General features: G+C 37.0%; 1 protein-coding gene across 1 annotated transcript; it reads left to right on the top strand.

Moving 5' to 3' along the window:
• Positions 1-17,424: 17,424 nt before the first annotated feature.
• On the top strand, positions 17,425-20,855 carry gdf6b (growth differentiation factor 6b). The gene is made up of 2 exons (XM_077195615.1): positions 17,425-17,776; positions 19,376-20,855. Exons 1-2 carry the CDS (start codon positions 17,425-17,427, stop codon positions 20,263-20,265), a joined length of 1,242 nt encoding a protein of 413 aa, XP_077051730.1. The 3' UTR covers positions 20,266-20,855.
• Positions 20,856-21,092: the final 237 nt, after the last annotated feature.

Here is a 21,092-nt window from a genome sequence, read left to right as displayed (position 1 = left end):
GTGAGCTGTGATGCTTAGAAAGCATCTTTGTTGGCACAACAACTCATGTCTTACGGTCATACCTCTCTTTAGGAACATGCGTGCTTCCTTTCCTTGAAAAACTTGTGACCCATACATATGGCTGGATGGCAATGCTGCACACAGGCCAAACCTATAACTGGTACTTTGATGGTGCTTCCCAAATCACTAACATCTCATACGATGGAATGGTCTACGGTTTTCAGGTAAAGCGTGCACACTACACGTTACTAAATAATTCAATATGCTTTCAAATGAAATGTTGAAAATTGTGTTAACATTTACTCACCGTTATATTGTTGCAAACCCATTTACTGTTATTTATAGTATCGTGAAACACAAAATGACAATTTTCTTTATATAATCTTTAAGCATCTCTTGTCACAGAATAGTTGATAATTATTATGTGAAACTCCATAAGGGTAAAAAAAAAAAAAGAACAAAGAAACCCAGACCGTTTATTTCGACCTACTTCAGGGGTTTAACTATTTGCTGTCCAGGAGCCCTAATTATGATATAAAGGATGCTATATATTTTCATATAAAGACTCATTTATAGTAAATGAGAAAAATGTGTATTATACATATTACAAAAATAATTTATTAAAACAAGTTTATCTACATTTCTAGTACCCACTACTATTAAATCATTCAATTCAGATTTTTGTAAATCATTTTTCACAATAAATTAATTTTACATAAATTTTAAGATGGTTTTCTTTGGCTTTTAGCATGACAACCAATGTAAAATAAAACTATGCTTTTAATTATGTTCCATCCAATTAAGGTTGTTATTTAGCAAGTCATTTTTTTTTCTCTCTTTCTCCATGACAGCCAGAAAATTATATAATCATGAATCACAACCTGACTCAGACACCTGACCTCTTCCACATTATAGATGACAGAAATGGTTCCTCCCAGGCCCTGAACCCCACTGCAAATGTAAATGGGGACTGGTATTTCAACCAGTCATCCAGAAGCCTCTATTACATGGGTAAAACTACTTACCTCTTCACCCAAAACATCTATGCTATCTTTGTATTTAAATAAGACACTTACAGTATCATGCTCAAAACTATTCATTACTGTGCAAAGAATGAAAGATTTTGAGTTTTATGACTACAGTGTCTGGAAGAGACCGTGTGACTAGCCGGAGGAGGAGGAACAGTGTGGACCGCTCAGCTGTTGACAGATCGTTGTACTTCGGAGTGTATCAGTGTTACTATCCCAACTGTATTCAACCTATCCCTCCACCTGATCCTGTAGTTGATCCTGTAGTCAATCCAGCCAACCCTTCCAATACAACCAGCCACAGACCTGCAAACTTTCTCTATGTGTATGTTAGCAGACATGCTAAGCACTTTTTTCTGAAAAAAATATTAATAATATTATTATTATTATTATTATATTTTTATCATCTATTGTATCCACTGACCTTGCTAATAAAACATATGTTGGGTTTAGTTTCTGGTCAAATACATCATTCTGGCGGTCAAGCTCAGAGAATAACTTCAAAGTGCCACAAGAAGGCTCTGATGTGGTCATTCCAGCTGGTAAGCATCTTTAATGTGACAAATCACAAGTAAAGGCAGAAAAAAAGCTATTTATCAATATAATATTTTATTTAATAAAAAAATGTCACATTATTTCTCTAAGGCATTTGGATGGTTGTGGATGTTGTAGTCCCCTCCCTGAACAAGCTGAAAATAGTTGGAGTTCTGGAGATTCCAGACAATGCCACCCAGACAAACAATGGCACCTCCACCAGCAGTGTTTCTCAATATAATAACATTGTTCTGAATGCCACATACATCTCCATTCAAGTAAGCACATAACTACATTCCTGCTATAGACATCTTAGGATTATTACACCAAAACAGAACCATACTCTTCCTGTGTGCTAATTTCACTTTCTTCTGTCCATATTAAAGGCACTAACTCTATCTGTACATGTTCACTTGACTCAATCAGGGTGGACGTCTGATTGCTGGGTGGCCTGATGAACCCTTCAGAGGTCAGCTGCAGATCATACTGAGAGGAAACCATTCCACACCAGACTGGCTGTTACCCTCTGGACCAAACCAAGGGTCCAAAGTTCTAGGTAAATCAACAGGAATAAAAATAAATAATTCTTATTATTGAGTGTAAATGTATCAGAGACATTCCTCTCAATCGTTTACCAACTTAAAAGTGTTGATTTTAGTGGAAACATTGTCTTCCAGGTGTGTTTGGATCTCTTGACCTTTATGGTATGCCACACAACGTGTATCACACTAAGCTGGCTAACACGTCCCAGGCAGGAAACAGCACTGTCTCTCTACAGGAATCTGTGGACTGTAAGGTCAGAAGCTTAAAAAAAAAAAAAAAAACACAGAGACCTTAAGAGAACTATTGAACTATTGTGTGATTTGGTGCTGCCATTTCGATTCCATGCACTTATTTTCTGAACCATTATTCTCTTTGTTTGAATAAAACACCTTTATTTCCTCCAGGTTGGGGAAAAGATCCTGCTGTCCACCACCAGCTATGACCCTTGGCAGACAGAAATCCGCACCATAACTGCTATCTCCGATTATGGCCGCACACTAACTCTGGACCAGCCTTTATCATTCACACACATCGGTTAGTCCCCTAGATTATAGATAATGCCATTATAGCAATAATAGCTATCAATAAAAATAGGTACACAATGCATATAATCATTAATATTTATGTGTGATATTTTATTAACTTTATTGTGCACATGTGTGTGTGTGTGTGTGTGTGTGTGTATGTGTGTGTGTGTGTGTGTGTATTATATATATATATATATATATATATATATATATATATATATAGTTGTTTTTCTTTTATGCCAAAAATCATTAGGATATTAATATAATATTAATGAATTAATTTAATTCATGCTTTCTGAATAAATGTATTAATTTAATTAATTGTAATCATTTTAAATTAAATTAAAAGGTTTGTACAAGTACTTCTGAAGTGCTTGAAGTACTTGAATTTTACTTTTTGAAATGTAAGTCCTGGAAAACCATTGAAAACAGCCATATTTATGAAAAGGTACTTGAAAAGTTATTATTGAAAGACAATATATGTTAAATTAGTGTTTAAAGGTGCATTGTGTAATATTTTGGAGGATCTGTTGACAGAAATGCAATATCATATACATAACCATGTTTTCAGTGGTGTATAAAGACCTCACATAATGAACCTTTATGTGTTTATTACCTTAGAATGAGCCATTTCTATCTACACACTCCACGGGTCCCCTTACATCGACATGTTTCTACAGTGGCCCTAAACGGACATACGCGTTTCGTCATGTTGTTCTTCATGATAAGAAGCTATCTAAAGTCAGCGAATAAAACACTGACATAATTATGAACAACTAACAATAATATTCGCAATAACATTTCGTTTGACTCAATACATAAGTAAACCTAATTTCTTACTTTATCTTTGTAAAGAAACCTCATTGCTTAACTGGCTACTTTCTGCAGTCTCAGACGACAACATCTCCTGTCGGTCACCGTAACTTCTGTTGGGTGCAATTCACAACCTCACCACTAGATGTCGCAAAAAATTAGTAGATGCCGTGCAAAATTAACGCTGCAGCCAATCTGATATAGATATAGAGTATATGATACAGCTTTCATTCTTCAGGTCAATCATATATTCATGAGGGGAAAAACTGTTTGAATAAGCAAAGTGATGTCTTTGTCATAGTATCCTTTCAATTGTTAAAATAACCACAGCCATTGCAAGTGCTGCGCTTTTTTGTACCATTTTGTTTTATTAGTTTATTTTTATTTATCTATTTACCCTTTTAAAATTTTAAATATAATAAAGATATTGTTTGATAAGTGACTATCTCTGATTGTCCTTGAAAATCCTGGAATTTCATTTTACAGTATCTGTACAAACCCTGTTAATATTAAATGTATTTGGTCATATAGGGGAGAGCTACAGTGTGCCAGGTACTTCAAAAAGTTATCAGCTTGCAGGCAATGTGGCTTTACTGACCAGGAACATCAAGATCATCGGTCAGGAGTATCCAGAAATGTACACACAGTTTTATGGAGCCAGAGTGCTGGTGGGAACCTTCTTCAGTGAAGGGATCAATTGCAGAGGTATAATCTTTATAAAGTACTCACATTGGGCCTCATTCATGAAACACAATTCAGAAGAATCACATGCAAAACCAGTTACATAATTGATGCATTCAATTAAATGAGACATTTGATTTTATGTTCATTTATGTACAAATGTATATATATATATATTTTTAGTCATGGTTATGGTTTAATTACCTGGAAGATGAGAGAAAGTTTTATTAAAAAATAATAATTGTGCAGTCATATTTAAAGAACTTATTTCAAAAATGATAACATCATTTGCTAATCAGACCTTTTTCAGCACAATGTAAGTAATGAAAACTCACTAAAGCTGATGATAACTTGCCTCACAGGAAAAGCCAAGATCAGAAATGTGCAGTTCTACCACACCGGGCAGGAAGGATGGAATCACCCGTCAGACCCACGTTACTCTCTGGTGTTTTATAACCTGGGAGGGGTGAGAGAAAGTATTGATACAGTACATGCCCATTCCTGATTATCACGCATATTCCTTTCAACTACTTACTGTCACAATATTTTTAGGTGGTTGGTGAGTCTTACGTCAACGGATGTGATTTTCATGACTGCTTTGCTCCCGCTATTGGTGTTTTCGGAACCGACGGACTGAGTATCGATGACAATGTGATCCATCACACCGTTGGAGAAGGTGCAGATTCATTGGCATTAAACAAAATGTAATCACTATGGAGTTTGGCTTATTTAGCGCTTTTCTATTTTGCCAAAATTATTCAAATCTCCAAGGTATCAGAGTCTGGGGTGACAGTAATGCCATCACGAGGAACTTGGTTACCTTGACACTGTGGCCTGGATCGTACAATGGCAGAACGGAGGAATTTAACTTTGAATGGAATGCAGCCATTGAGGTAATCCTTAAAGAAACCTACTGTGATCGGATGCTAGTACCATGATACTGTTCTATAACATGGAAGACATTTATTACAATATTCATTTTCATTTTTTTTCCCATTTTGATGGCTCTCTAAAGGTACAAAAATGCTATGGTACATGTTCAATAAACATGATATAATCATGGTACCTGTAAAAAATTTAAAAATCCATGTTATTACTGGCTAAATAGATTAGTACTAGATAAAGAACTGATATATTACTGTTGATGCAGGTGAGTGAGGCAACCAATGCAATTCTTCAAGGGAATATTGTTGCTGGTTATGAACGAGTGGGATTCCGAATAGATGGTGAACCATGCCCAGGTATAGAAGCCAATAACAATACCAGAAACAATTCAAATAAAAAAATGAAATGATACAAGTGAATTTAGGCATCACAATACCATAATGTACAGTAAGAAAATTTTTGCTAAAGAATACAATTGTCTATGCTATCAAATTTTCTTTTTTTAAAAGATTAACTTTATTACTAATATATTAATGTATTCCAACAATATGTCAAAAGGATCTCCAAATTCAGCGGCTCAGTGGAGTAAGAATGAGGCGCACGGCGGTCTGTATGGACTCTACATGAATAAAGATGGACTTGCTGGTTGCTCTCAAATCCAGGGCTTCACTGTCTGGAGGAGCTTTGATTTTGGCATTTATGTTCAAGTATGAGAAATGATCTGCAAACTTCCTTCTATAATAACCTACAGTAACTGCAAAGCCAAGTGTTTTACTGGTCAGATAAATTGTTAATTTCAAGTTATACAAATGCACTGTACTCGTCTGGTGAGCATTAATGTTTTCCTCTCCTCACTTCCAGGTATCCATGAACGTGTTAGTTTCTAACGTGAGCCTGATTGATAATGGAATGAGTATCATGTCTCTCATCTACAGTCCTCCCTCGCTCAGCCACATATACTCTGACAAAATAGTCCGTGTACAGGTGAGGATGCACTATATGTGTCTTCGGTCAAAACTAAAGGCCAATTTACACTGAACCGACAGACAGCAACAGACACTTCGTAGGGTCAGTGTGTTACCCTTTTCGGTGTCTGTCGGCTCTCTTTCCTGCCAATTGAAAATGTTGAATTGGCATGTGTTGGTCTTGGAATGTCTGTGAAGTTACATACTGTAATCTGGTGACTGTCAGCATTGGTCGCCATCTTTCAGTAAAGTGTTAATTGGCCTTAAAAGAATAAAAGATTTTTATCCTGTTCATTTTTTAATCATTTTCTTCAAAAATCATCTCTACAGGGTGCCCTAATTGTAGGCAGCAGCCCGAACTTCAACTGTTTTGACAGTCTGTCCACAACTATTACCTACGTTAAGCTCAGCAAAAGCCAAAGGGCCCCTCGCCCCCCCCCCCAATGGTACAATACATATTAAAGATTAATCTATGCACTACTGAATAATTGTATTTAATATAATTGATCCATTTTCTGTACTTATTCTAAGCTAATTTTCTCTGTTCAACAGGTGGAAGGTCTGGAATTTCCTGGCCGACGTTTGAATCTTACCACAATAATGCACCACAAAAGCCTCACGCTGGACTGATGAGCTACAATGCCATAGCTGGTCTAATGACTGTCTCTGGTGAGTCACATTCCTTCAAAATGTGTATGACTCTTCATTTTAAAAGCATCTATTTACACGGTCTGTTTCTATGTCCAGACACAACTTTTGTTGGGTTCAAAAGTGTGTGTTCAACAGAGACAAATTACATGTTCATGACCAACCCAGGAAATGAGGATCTACAACATCCAATCAGTGTTGAGAGGATAGTCAAGATAAACAGCACAGTGGACGCTCTGGCATACGTTCATCGGCCTGATCTGGGGTAAACCAAAAGCTTATAGACAATGTCAATTCACAAAGTTAACACTAAATTAGGGAGGTGTGAGAGTAGCCAACTAAATGGTATTAAATTGTACATCAGGAACGGAAAACAAAAATCATTTATTTTTAACTCAGACCTTGCATGCATTCATTTTTTATATCAATATCCTAACAAATAGAAAACCTTTAAATAATGTATAGTTGTACACAAAATTGGAAAAAAGTTTGATGTGTACATGTCAATATTGCTTACGTTGATTAAGTGAACACTTAAGTTTAATGTACAATGATCATAATGCAAGGCAAGCATATATATTCACACTACAGTATATATATATATATATGAATATATAAAATATAATATAATATGTGTGTGTGTATATGTGCTTTTATGTTTTTTGGTTACAAACTGGGTAAGTACCTGGACATATATTTCAACCTTCACACTCTGCTCTTACTGACGGAATGTGAAATTAGTGAAGATTGGCCACCGGGCTGCGCATAGGTGTGAAACCTTTAACACTATATTTACATTTCTATTTAAATGTTTATGTTCAACAGTTTTGGCACACCCACACTGTTAATGAAGTATTAGCCCTGAAAAAAATATGAAATTTATGAAATATTATTAGAAAGACAACATTCAAAATGTATGACTAAGAGAACACCAATGTCGGGATGACCAAAAATATGCAGTGACTGGTTAATTTTTTCCACTCTTATATCTCAGCAAGGTGAACACGTCAGACTGTGTGGACATGGACTGTGATGCTAAGAAGAAGACCATGTTGAAGGATCTGGATGGCAGTTTCCTGGGTGCAGTAGGAGCACTGGTGCCCCAGTCCGAGTACGAGTGGAACGGGGATCCCCGACACGGACTGGGCGATTACCGCATCCCCAAAGTCATGCTCACCTCTCTCAATGGCAGCCGGATACCTGTGAATCAAATCGCTCCTTACAAAGGTACAGTACATTTACAGTGATCTAAGTGAGAGAACTTAAAATGATGGAGCTGCTTTTAACGTATTGTTTTTTAACTGTTTTACCTGTGCAGGAGTGATCAGAGACACCTGTACGTACATGAACACCTGGCAGAGCTACAAGTGCTTTGGGCTCAACTATAGGATGCTGGTCATCGAAAGTTTAGACGCAGACACAGAGACCAGGCGTCTTTCACCTGTAGCCATACTGGGGGACAAATATGTGGATTTGGTGAATGGTATGACTCTTACCTCCCCTGTAACACCTACTATTTTATGCTTAATATAACTTAGGATTTTATAAAAGCAGAAAATAATTGTGTATTGTTAAATTTTAATCTTACTGTGAATATCTATTTTGTTCCAGGCCCACAAGACCACGGCTGGTGCGCCGGCTACACGTGTCAGAAGCGAGTATCTCTCTTCCACGCCATTGTTGCCACTAATAAATCCGTTGACATCTATTTCACCAGCACAACACCACAGAAGCTGAGACTTATGCTACTGAATGCTGGACCTACAGAGGTTAGTAAGATGGATTATACTGACAATAGACTATACTGACCTGTAAGCATCTACAGGTTATACAAAATTTAGAACAATAACAGGCATATTAGGAAAAATAAATATTTAATTGGTATTATTCTGCATTATGTTATTAAAAATACATTATATTATTTCCTAATTTATTTCTAATTTATTTTAAGACTTTTTCAAAAAACATTTGTTTTCCTGAATTATGCAGAACTTTGTGTATCTTTTAAATTGACTGATGAATCAATATCAATCAACTGGTATTTACTGATACATACTGTTACGTTCACCTAAAGCAAAGTGAAGCAACATAAAACTGGGGAGACCACACATGGAACTCAATTTAACAATTAACATTTAATTGACAAAACATACACAAGACAGTAACCATAAATCAAAAATAAAGAAAAATAATTCAATTTGGAACTGAAGAGGAAAGAGCCAACCCCCAGTCCAACTCCGTCAGTCCTTTTGTAATCGCCATCTCCTGACAAAACGCAATCAGCCAGTAATCCAGCACACCTGATCACCGGAGATTCACCACACCTGTTCCTGACGCTCCTCCAGAACATAGAACGCCACCTGGTGGAGAAAATACTAAAGACCATAACACATACATATACATCCTCAAATATATACAAATATATACACATAATATAATAATCCTATAATAATTGATAATAATAACAATGCATTTATTTATTAAAATATATTATGTTAAATAATATAGTAATTAAAAAAATTTAATTCATTTGTTATTTGTTAGATTGTTACTATATATATATATATATTTCTTTTTTTTTTTTACATATTTGTTAATATTTTATTATTTAAAAGCAAAAATTGAGCTGGTTGGAAATTAATCCTTAATAATAAATAAATAACTACATTATGGCCAAAATATATCCAACACTGCATCAAAAAAAACCCACTGCATTCAAAAAATGAAGGCAAACCTGCAATTATATATATATATATATATATATATATATGTATATATATATATATATATATATATATATATAACATATATATTGCGTGCGTGTGTCTGTAATTATTTAATGTTTCTTTTTTTCATGTTTTCATTGTATTTTTAGTTTTAACTTTGATATTATTTCAGTAGAAACTTAACTACAGTAACATTCTGTTCTTCTCAGGCTGTCAGGGTTGCTGTATTTTACTCAAACCCTCAGCGGCTGGATGTGTACGTTAATAATACTTTGGTTGGTCCAACAAATGCTGAGTGGAATGCTGGCAAAACTGACTACACTCTGCGTGAGCCAACTTATACAGGTAGAGTACAGCACAATAATGCAAGTTAATACAGCTCCCCCTACAGGCCAGAAGACCATTTTTCAACCTAAACAACACATCACAAGTCTTACTTTGATTCCTCTCTGTGCTTCTCAGGGCAATACGTTCCCAGTTTCAACTCCAGTCACGGCTCCAACTTCTTTGACCAGGACTACAAAATGTTGAACATACTACTTCGTGGCTCAGAGCCGGTCCAAATCCGCACATCCCCGGTTTTGTTCCTGGCCTTCAACCTCCCAGCCATGACTGTGGCGGAATTCTTCGGGGGAAAACTGATAAAAAATCTTGCTTTACTCCTGAAAATACCGGCGAACAAGATTCGAATCACCAACATCGTCCGTGAGGGTACTAATGCGAGAAGGAAGCGTTCGACAGGACTGACGGTGCAGGTGGAGATCAGAGAGCCCCCTGTTCAGACATCCACCAACAGCACCACTGGTGAGAGCAAGAATAAAATAAATGACAAATACAATTGTTAGATCACAATACAATGTCTAAATATTTATGAACCATCTGCAGAAGACCAACAGTTTGCGGTCCTGAAGAACATTGCTGATGATCTGGGCCGCGCTGCTGTCTCAGGCAATCTGAGTCAGTCCATCGGCTTCAATGTGTCATCCCTGGGCATCATCCCTCCTCCACCCTCTTCCAGTGACCCCACCTGGAACGATGTAAGATGCTAATCAGATCACATGACCAAACCCACTAAGATTTTAAAATGTTATGATGACATCAAGCAGCATTTGGGAATTTTAATTGAAACTCTAATATTTAAAGCAATATTATGGGTTCAATACAAATTAATGCAAAAATCCGAGTTACTGTGAGGCATCAACAATGGAAGTGAATGGAAGTCTAGAAACTTTGGTGTAAACTGTTTTTAAAAGCTTTGATTCAGGGCGGCCCGAGGCATAAGCGAACTAAGCGGCTGCTTGGGGCCCCTTGGCCACCAGGGGGCCCCCAATCGAGTCGAAAAATCGAAAAAAAAATGTAGATGACTTAAACAAGTGACATACCGGTAAATGAATGAATTATTATGAATGAATGAATAATTAAAGACAAGAAAATTCTGATTTCATGATCAATATACCTGCCTACAACTGCTGCTGTGTCTGCCAGCGTTTAAGTCATGCGCATAATCTAGACACCTCGCGAGTGCATAGACAATTCGTGCGCAACTGCGCATAGTCACCGTAATGTTAAGCCATGTCACAAAAAAGGACGTATCCCTCTGGTGCCTAAAATAGAAAGAAGAAAATGACAGAGGAGGAGAAAAAAAGAGCAAGATAAAAATATGTTTGCATGATTATTTACGGTATGTTTTGTGCAGCAATTGACTCATTCCTATCTACGGCCAGCCATGAGGGGAAAAATACATTGGATACACACATACAACGAGCGCCAGTACATCATTACCGGTATTATAGTAACAGACTTTGTTGGATTCTGTCATGTACAATCCAACAAAGTCTGTGACAATAATAATAATAAAATAAAAAAAGATTTTGAGGACAATTACACTGTATTGAGACAGTTGAGAAATAATATTTTTGCAGTTTTCAACAATAATTGTCATTGTTGAACCCTTGCTCTTATTATGTTTCTGATTTCTCAGTTTTGTCATTATTTTTGCAAATAATGTATTTGATATGTTTTGAGACAGTTTGTTTTAAGAAGTTTCAGAGAGTTAGTAAAAGAGTAAAGTAATAGTTAAAACTTTTTTATTTAAGTAGGCTATCTATTTTTTATTAAGTATTTATTTTGTATTAATATAACCTCACTGTATTAATTTATAATGTATCATTATTGCGTGATATTTGTGTCAATAATCGTCAAGCTCAGGTGACTCCGCGTAGTGGGAGGGGGCCCTCAAATCAAATTCTGCTTAGGGCCCCCAAAAGGCTCGGGCCGGCTCTGCTTTGATTCAACGTGTGATATGAATAAACCTGGAACCGGATGCAGTATTCGATAAATCATGACTTAAAGGTAGGGAAGGCAATTTCAGAGAGGCCAGCAATTAACAAGCTAGGTTTGAAAGCATGGGATCTCACCCTCCCTTCAGAGTGCCTTCAAAGCCACGCCTCCTTCAAAATGTGGCACCCTCACCTCGCATATGGCAGTGACTGCAAAGTGTCACAAGATGAGAGATGCCGTTAAATTACCTCATGTCTGAAAGCACATAATATTACAATAATAATGAACTTAAATAACTTACAGAGCTCTGATCTGTACCACCTGAATGGTTCAGGTTCATTTCGGCGTGTTGACATAGAAACGCTTAAATCCTAGTCCGAGGGCATTAACAGCTCCGGTTATACGGTCACGAGTTGCCATCTCGTAATTACGGTTACGATGGCATGAAGGTAGCATAAGCTCATTGTTTTGGTTTAGGAGGAACTGTAAAAGGTAGCCTTAAGCAACGTGCTGATGACATGTGATATCTGTGCGAACAGGGTGGGCGGAGGTGTGGAAATGCATATGAATGAATGCAATGATTGGATGGACATTGTTTGGTCCTGAGACTTCCACTAAACATATACAGTCATATTTTAAATATTTAAACCACTTCTATAATTGATTGCTTTCAAGATGTAAAGAGGGTTTCAACCGATATAACAAAAAGAGTAGGCAAAAAAAAAAGATTCCCTACCCTTAAACAACTATTATCATAATACATGAACAGTATGTGTGCTAACATGAGTTTAGTGTGAAAAAGACAACTGACTAACCTTATCTGTGTGAAATTATATCTAATTTTACAACTCTTAACTCTTAAAACTACTAATAGTAATTATGGTTTAAACAGCTTTACAAGTCAAATAATACACAATATTCTTTTAAATTCTTCAAAAATTGGCATTGTTCACTTCCATTGTAAGTACCTGCACCCTAACCTCCATTTTTGCTTTTTTAAAGAAAAAGTAGAGCTTAACTTCTACTGAACCCCGAATATCCATTAGAATTTTTTTTTTATCAGAATAAGATCCAATAATAGATGCTCTACAGTAAAACACACAACATCCTTCTCCTCATTTGAGCTGTAACGGTCTCTCCCACAGGTGGCCACTCAGGAGGTGACCCGTGAAGACCAGCAGGTGGAGACAGTCAAGACGGTATCATCCCTGATGGTGGCGATACAGCCAGTGGCCGGATTGTCACCCGGACCCCTCAGCGTGCAGCCCAGCATTATGGCTCTGGACGCAGCGGTGAGATTTCATTAAGAATATCTGATGCATGTTTTCAGGGGTCGATTGCACCAGCTGTGCGTAAGGAGTACAGTTTTGACGTAAAGTAGCATTAAGTTACAACTAATGCCTTTAGTCTTTCTGTGTTAAACTGACACGTGTCAGTTGTTCAGATTTCAGTCCTCGTAAATGTAATAAAAATATTATTAGACCTTTTAAATGCTCTTCCTCATTTGATTTGTTCATGATCATTGTTAGTAGTCTCTAATGATACGTTTTTTGTGCGTTTGTTGTTTATATGTTTAAAATGCATCAAGTGCCCCCAACTCTGTTGTTTTTCTTTCTCCGCTTATATTTTAATATTCATTTGTCTGAATAATGAGTGTGTTGTAGGTCTGTGTTTATTAGTTATTGTCTGCCCTCTTCGACTCTGACCATCTCAGCTGTGCTCAAAGATTCTAACGGGAACCCAACAGAGGGGCTTTACGGAAACACCACCATCCCGTTCAGTGGCTGCTGGGCCAATTACACTGACTTTGCCATCTTTACAAGTGGTGGGTCGTCTCTATTAGCCTATATGATTTTTTATCTTTTTGGGGCTAATGCGACTTGTTATTTTAAGCATTTACGATAATGTCTCTCTCTGTACCTCTTATAAAGGTGAAAACTTGAAGTTGGCCTTCACTCTAAATGAATGGAAAGCTGAGTCCAGATCTTTTACGCTGAGATCACCTACAACGCCGTCTTCTGTGGTCGTAATTACGGGCAATGTTTTCCCCAGCGTCACTGACTCCAGTCCAGCTATCTCATCACCATCTGTGTATCTGCTCATGTTGTTGAGTGGCTTACTCCTCCTGCTCAGGGGACTCTAGAACCAATGAAGAAGTGCACTCTTAAACATATACAGTAATATATCACCTTCAAATAATTTGCCTTTGTCTATATACTTCTGTTGTTTTCCCAAATGATCATGATCTATAAGCTACAATTATTATTCTGAGTCTGTTGAACAACAAAAACAACTGTTACTTTTAACAAAAGTTTTTTATTTTTTATTTATTGAAATCTATTCCCATTACTTTACTTTGGAATATTACACATTTATATGCTTTCTAATATACTCAATAAAATCAAGTTCTAGCATACCTCTGTTGTCTTTTTTTCTGCATTAAATTCTTGAACATAAAGACGCCAATCATTTCCATTCAAATCAAAGTTTTGGAACAAATGTTGGACTTGATTTTGTCTATCAGGAAACAATTGGATCGTTATGGTTTATTATTACTGTGATATCATGTGAGTGACAGTTTGTCCTGCCCTCAGTCAAGTTAACACGTCATCAGAGAAGAGATGTTGCTGCAAGAGGTAGGGGAAGTTATTTTGATTAAAGATTATGAGGAACATGAATTCCAAAAAATATGTGTATCTATAAATCTTATAGTCTATAATTTAGAATTTTCAAAGATTCCATGTTGACTTTAAGTATCTACAAATAAAGTCTGAAAGTGTACATAAATGCATCAAAGGAAAATTCAGTCCTTAAAGGTAGGGTAGGCAATTTCAGAGAAGCAATAGGAAGCTAGCTTTGAAAGCATGAGATCCCACCCTCCCTTCAGAGCGTTTCCAAAGCCACGCAGTGCTTGAAGTGGGCCGGTGTTGTGCCGAATTTCGACTGCCTGCCAAATTATTACCCACCTCGTAGAAGTCGTACCCGATTGCCTAATCCTAACAACTAATCCTAAACCTACCAATGCTAGGGGGGTAATCATTTGGTGGGTGTCAGAATTCAGTACACCGGTACGAACTTCTATATTTGAATCTGTAGCATAGGCTACCCTCACTTTTTTCCTGCGCAATATGACTGAAGAAGCCCAATTGTTTAATTTTGCACGAGTGACATGCAAATTACCGTAGGCGCGTTCACCAGCACGCTCCAAAAGTGCGATGAGATTTGCGTAAGCCTCTTATTACTGCGCTGAATCTGATGATAAAATGTGTAACCCATTTGAATTCTATTGAGAATGTGCCACTTTAAAACGCTGTGGAGAAAGTCAAACTCATGAAAACGGGAAAACTTCATCCTGCACTAAATTATAAAGCTTTTTCATGACCGCCTTTACTAGAATTTATCATGTTCTGTTGTATTTATTGTGGTAAATTTTGGCAAACTTCTTGTAGAGTTTGGATTCTGTGAAGGGAGTTTTCCCCCTCTAAAGATGTATATTACAACTGCATGTTGTAGCTATTTTTCATAACAAATACTAGATAAAATAAAGAAAAAAAGTTACAATTGGCCTAAGCATTGTAATAAGGAGCCACCAAATGGTCTTACAGTACCTTAATTATGTAACAAATGTTATAGTCAGGGGCGGATCTACCGGGGTGGCATGGGGTGGCAAATGCCACCCTAAACGAAAGCCTTGCCACCCCTGCTGCCACCCCAGTTGGCAGCAACAAATTAAAAGTTGTGGCCAATTTGACAATTTACGAGCGCAAATCTCCAATGTCCAACTGCAGTGAATGCAGCACGAGATTACGTCAGAGCGGCAAGAGACTGATTTGATTTGTAAACTCTCACACATCCGCCACTCATCACCCGTGTCTTAACTTAATGTTTTTCCTGTGATAATGCCCCTTATTTCTATCATACTTCTATCTCCTATTACGTGAGATGACATTGTATGGTCACTTATTCCCAGTGGTTAAATTGGGCCAGGGCTTAATCTCGTTGTCAGTCGACCATGATTGCGCACGAGCATCTAGGTGACACGGATAAATGTACGCAGCAATATGTAATGAATGTTCCTGCGGGATGTGTAAGAGTGCAAACGTTCCAGAAATGTACAAAAAGTGCCCTGGGCCTTGAATGACAAGGAAAGGAAAATAAGATTAAATTAAATAAAAATTAAATAACCAAGACTAGGTTGACCATGTGATGATTTTTCTCAGGAGATGTTTTGAGCATTTTACTTCAGACACCGGATTATCAGCAAACTGCCAAGAGAACTGTAGGTGGCAACTCAAAATAAACTAGCAATCTATTCAGTCAGCATATTTGTATTTGATCTGTGTGAATTACAGAAATATAAGACTTGCTAGACCTACTTTTAGCTACCAAGCAACCTTTCCACAAGGATAGTTTGATTACAATTTTTGGGACTTGTGTATACCTGGATGTGAAATGATGCAGAGTAGTGTGTGTGTGTGTGTGTGTGTGTTGTAATAGTAAAGAGAGAGAATGGGAGAAGGAAGTGTGTGTGAGGTGGACCTGGTCACCACCACAGACCCAAATCTTCTCAGCTGTTGCTACTGTCATATGCTGCACTGTCTCTTCATGTGGCACTTTATGTTTGGCACATTGTATGGGTCACTATATCATAAAAAGGTTATACAATGTTTAATCAAGTGATGACTGATTAACTGTAATGTAAATGCTAAATGTCCTAATGCCTGTTGATACTACAACAATGCAAAGTATATGCTTTTAACCTTGCAGTTTTTCACATATAATGTAAAACTCAATTTCTCCATTTCTTTGCACAAAACTCTCCAGAAAGTGCCATTTAATGTTTTTTTTTTTTTTTTTAATCCCGGGGGGGCATACCCCCGGACCCCCCTAGGGAGAGCACCCACGTAATAAATCCCGATTTAACCCCTGCTTATACCTAATATGAACTGTTTCACATGAAACCTCAAGTACAAGACATTGATTCCATGAGACTTGAGTTTGTCTTTATGAGTTTGTAAATGGCAGTCTGTGCCCTTTTGTAGTGTGTACATACCATTTCTCATCAAACACTGATAACTGTGATTAAATTCAGTATATACGTCTGCCATAATATGCCACCCCTCAAAAATTCCTGCCTCCCTCTTGCCAGCCCATAAATGTTTTTCTAGATCCGCCCCTGGTTATAGTTAAACAATTACAAGAACTATTTTACTTTTTCATAAGCTTTATGGACCTTGAATTAATGACTGAACAGAAAAAATACACGTTTCACCACTAGAGGAAGGTAAAGTCCACGGTTCTCAATCCTCACACACGGACACCTGCATAACTTACAAAAAAACACACAATCTGTCAATCACATACAAGATGAACTTAAAATAACGAAATTAATTTTTATTCCGTTTCCTTTTTCCAATTTTTGTTTCTTACAGTCTACTCCGCTGTTAGATCCATATTACGAGGTAGGCTACTGTATACTTTGGCTCTGATTATAAAACCTAATTAATCAATCAAATATAAAACGTTCCTACTTAGACATGATTTACTATTAAAATCACGCATGTTAAATTATGGGGACATTATGATGAGGACAGTAATATCTTAAAGCTGTGCAGAGAGAAAGCTCTTGTTTGGATTGAGTGGGAACTAATGTCATGACGGTAGGCTAGCCTACTTAAGGAGGCTGTTCTTCAGAAGGAGCTGCTCTCAGTCTGCGCTCCTCCACACACACACATGTGATGTGTTCCTGTTTTTTTCCAAGCAGGTCCTTCTTTTTTCCTTGTGCATTTACAAGATGTGTGCTTGTGGGGTGTCTGGGATATTTTTGACTTTTCTTTTGCATTTTCTGTGTGTTCACTCAATGAATCCTGTGTTTCCAAACGCATCCAGAGGGATGAAAGTGTCCAGGTTTGCGTCTGCTGATGGACACAGAAGAGCCAAACACGGCAAAAGTATATTGTCAGCATCACTGTTATCTGGAGCCATAAATTCACAGCGGGTGATCAAGGATGCGATTGAACCTCATGATTACATGATCTCCATCTACAAGACCTTTTCCGCAGCTGAAAAACTGGGACTGAACGCGAGTTTTTTCCGCTCGTCAAAAGCCGCAAACACTATAACGAGTTTTGTGGACGAGGGCCAAGGTTAGTTGTTTGATTTGTTTTTAATCTGATCAGTAACTTTAGGTTTCATTAATGGCCTTTTTCCAAAGTAGTTTACCCCTTTTCAATGAGTGTCAGAATGATTACAGTACAGGTGCGTTTAGGATAGATAAAAAAAAAAGATAAAAAAAAAAACACCCAGAGAAAATGCGGTTATTTTGCTATTAGATTTTGGCGATAAAGTGGCAAAGAAAAATGTATAATCCTCCTGATTGTTAAATAACTGGGGAAAAAACATACTGAAAAATTAGTAATTATACTAATATATATTTGTTTAGTACCTAGTTTGATTACTTTGGTTTTAAAATATGATAGAAATTCCATTATCATTCTTTTTTTTCCCCTTGACATAATAAAAACAATCGTTTTACATTCTAAAAGTTTTCATACTAACAGACAAGAAACAAAAAGAAACACGAGACATTAATTTGTCTTTATTTATGAAGTGTCAAAATAAGTACTACAGCAGCCTATAAAATGAATATAGCCTATTCCCAATTATTTTATTATTATGCAAATTTGTAGTTTTACACATAGGTTACACTTGGGTGACCGGGATGGTTATAACACTTTTTGCTCCAGCACCTATAACTCGCTGAATTTTTTTAGCTTGATTTCTCAAACTTTTATACAAAGTACCCACATTTGTTTACAACAAATGGAACCAATTCAACCCTCTACAAGAATATCACAGACCTTGTGAGTTGATGTAAAATACATGGTGTTCCTTTGTTACAACCTAGGTTGTAAGACATGCTTGGGTAAGTAGTAACAATTAGACAAAATAAATAAAAATGGATGCCATGCCATATGATATTGTTCAAAACCAGATTTATTTCAATAAAAGAATAATGTCTCTCTCTCTCTCAATAGTGTGTGTCTAAATTCGTCAACTAGAACAAACTTACTTAACAGTAAACCTAATAATAACACTATGCAACTACAATGTACCTAATTAAATAACATCTTTGTATGTACATCATTAGGTCTAACAAAAAAAAAACATTTATGTGTGTGTAAATTAATCTACTACACAAACGTATACTTCATAAACACTACTCCAATGTACCAGATTAAAGAACATTTTTGTACAGTACATCCTTAAGTAAGAATGATGCTGGTAACCCTGGAGTGCAGGCTTGATGTGTCCAGAAACTGCATAGGGCGCATTTCACCCAAACCTCCTTTGGCTTTGAGTCGTTAAATAGCTCCATGCAAACCACTTTATTTAAAACACTAGCAGAGACACCTCTCTCAGTCTTTCTTTTTCATGCCCTAGTCATTCTGTTAAAACATCAAAATCAAGAAAATTCTTAGTTATATTCTTAGTATGTGAGGGGATGGTTGTAACACTTTTTAATCAAGTGTTACAACCCTCCCCACCCCTGTCACCCAATGTTTAGCTAGCAGCTAGCATAGTGGTTTGAAATTAGCAGGGGGAAAATGCATCACATATTGCCTAAGAAACTACTATTTAATCTAATATAAGTCATACAGTTTTATCTACAATAGTACAGATACTGAACAAAATATTGTCTTGGTCAAAATGTTTACTTAAATATGTGTGCTCTTTTATTCCAGATGACCTTTTGAACTCCCCACTGTGGAGACAGAAGTACTTATTCGATGTATCAACCCTTTCTGAAAACGTGGAGCTCTTGGGTGCTGAACTGAGGATATACACAAAGATCTCCGGAACATTCCGAGGATCAGAGACGGGCCCAGTGGAGATACAGCTGCTCTCCTGTCAGTCACACACTGTGCTTGACTCCAAAACCTTGGATCTGGAGGATGCACATAAACCAAAATGGGAGGTTTTCGACGTATGGGAGACTTTTAAGGAACGTCAGCACCACTCTCACGGAACCCGCTTCTGTTTGGAGCTCAAGGCGACACTAGATAATCCTGAGAGGGAAATCGACTTGCAATATCTTGGATTTCACAGACATGGCCGCCCGCAACTAAAGAAAGCCATACTGGTTGTTTTCACAAGGTCAAAAAAGAGACAAAGCATTTTCTACGAAAAGAGGGAGAAGATTAAACTGTGGGGTCTGGATAGTCCTGGGAAGGAAAAAGGACCTCACTTGAAATCCCGACGGAGTAGACGGACAACTCTACCCAACCGCCATGGCAAGAGGCACGGCAAAAAGTCCAAATCTAGGTGCAGCAAAAAGCACTTGCAGGTGAATTTCAGGGAGTTGGGTTGGGATGACTGGATCATTGCTCCATTAGACTATGAGGCGTATCACTGTGAGGGCATGTGTGACTTCCCCCTCCGCTCTCATCTGGAGCCAACCAATCACGCCATCATACAAACTCTAATGAACTCCATGAACCCCAGCAACATGCCGCCCAGCTGTTGCGTCCCTTCCAAACTCAGTCCCATCAGCATCCTGTACATCGATGCTGGAAATAACGTTGTATACAAGCAGTATGAAGACATGGTGGTGGAGTCCTGCGGCTGCAGGTGATGGTGCTGTTCAAATTTATGAGGGATTGTAAATAAATCAGACTGTTGTGTGAATAAGTGCTGACCTGCTCATGTGACTTCAACACTACTGGAAGCCCTAGCTGACATTACAGTACTATAGTCACAGCTGTTGGCTAACGCTTATCTGGAATTTTGATTTTTGACTGGAATACAAGCACAAAAAGAGGAAGAACAAAGACTAATCTTCCACATGTTACTGGTTATTCTTCTACTGTACATGAAAACATTACTCATAGTTCCACTTTACTGGGCATTTTATACTTCAAATTGGTTGTGTGTACAAGACAACTTTATTCCTGCTTTAAATAGCTGTATTTTATGGATTGATATGTAATTAAATGCTTTTTTTTAATTGTACAGGTACTAATTTTAATTTAAGTTATTATTCTCTTTAATTGCTATCATTTATTCAGTAATAATTTTTCACACATCTAATAAGCTATTTTAGTTATTGTATCTGTCTACCTCATTGTGATTGTGCAAATTATGTTACCATGTAAAATGTATTCCTTTGAGGGATTAACATCATAAAAGGGGCTGTAAATATTTCATAAAAGGTGTGAACCACATTATTCCTCCAATAAAATACCAAGAAATGAAATATATTTCTTAAATATTTCTTCTTGAATATTTTTTTTGTTTCTCAGCAGCTTTATAACTATTACATTGAATCACTATTAGATTAATAATAATAATAATAGTAACTAATAATAGTAATATGCATGCTAATAAGCAACTAGTTATTGGTGAGAACTGGACTCTAAACTAAAGTGTTACCAAAAAAGCGATATATGAATATTTAATAAT

Source organism: Siphateles boraxobius, unplaced genomic scaffold (assembly GCF_051911475.1).
Source record: "Siphateles boraxobius isolate OS27281-9 unplaced genomic scaffold, OSU_SipBor_1 33, whole genome shotgun sequence".
Taxonomy (NCBI): Eukaryota; Metazoa; Chordata; class Actinopteri; order Cypriniformes; family Leuciscidae; genus Siphateles; species Siphateles boraxobius.
Note: the sequence above shows the minus strand (reverse complement) of the source record. Positions and strands in the feature narration are given on the sequence as shown.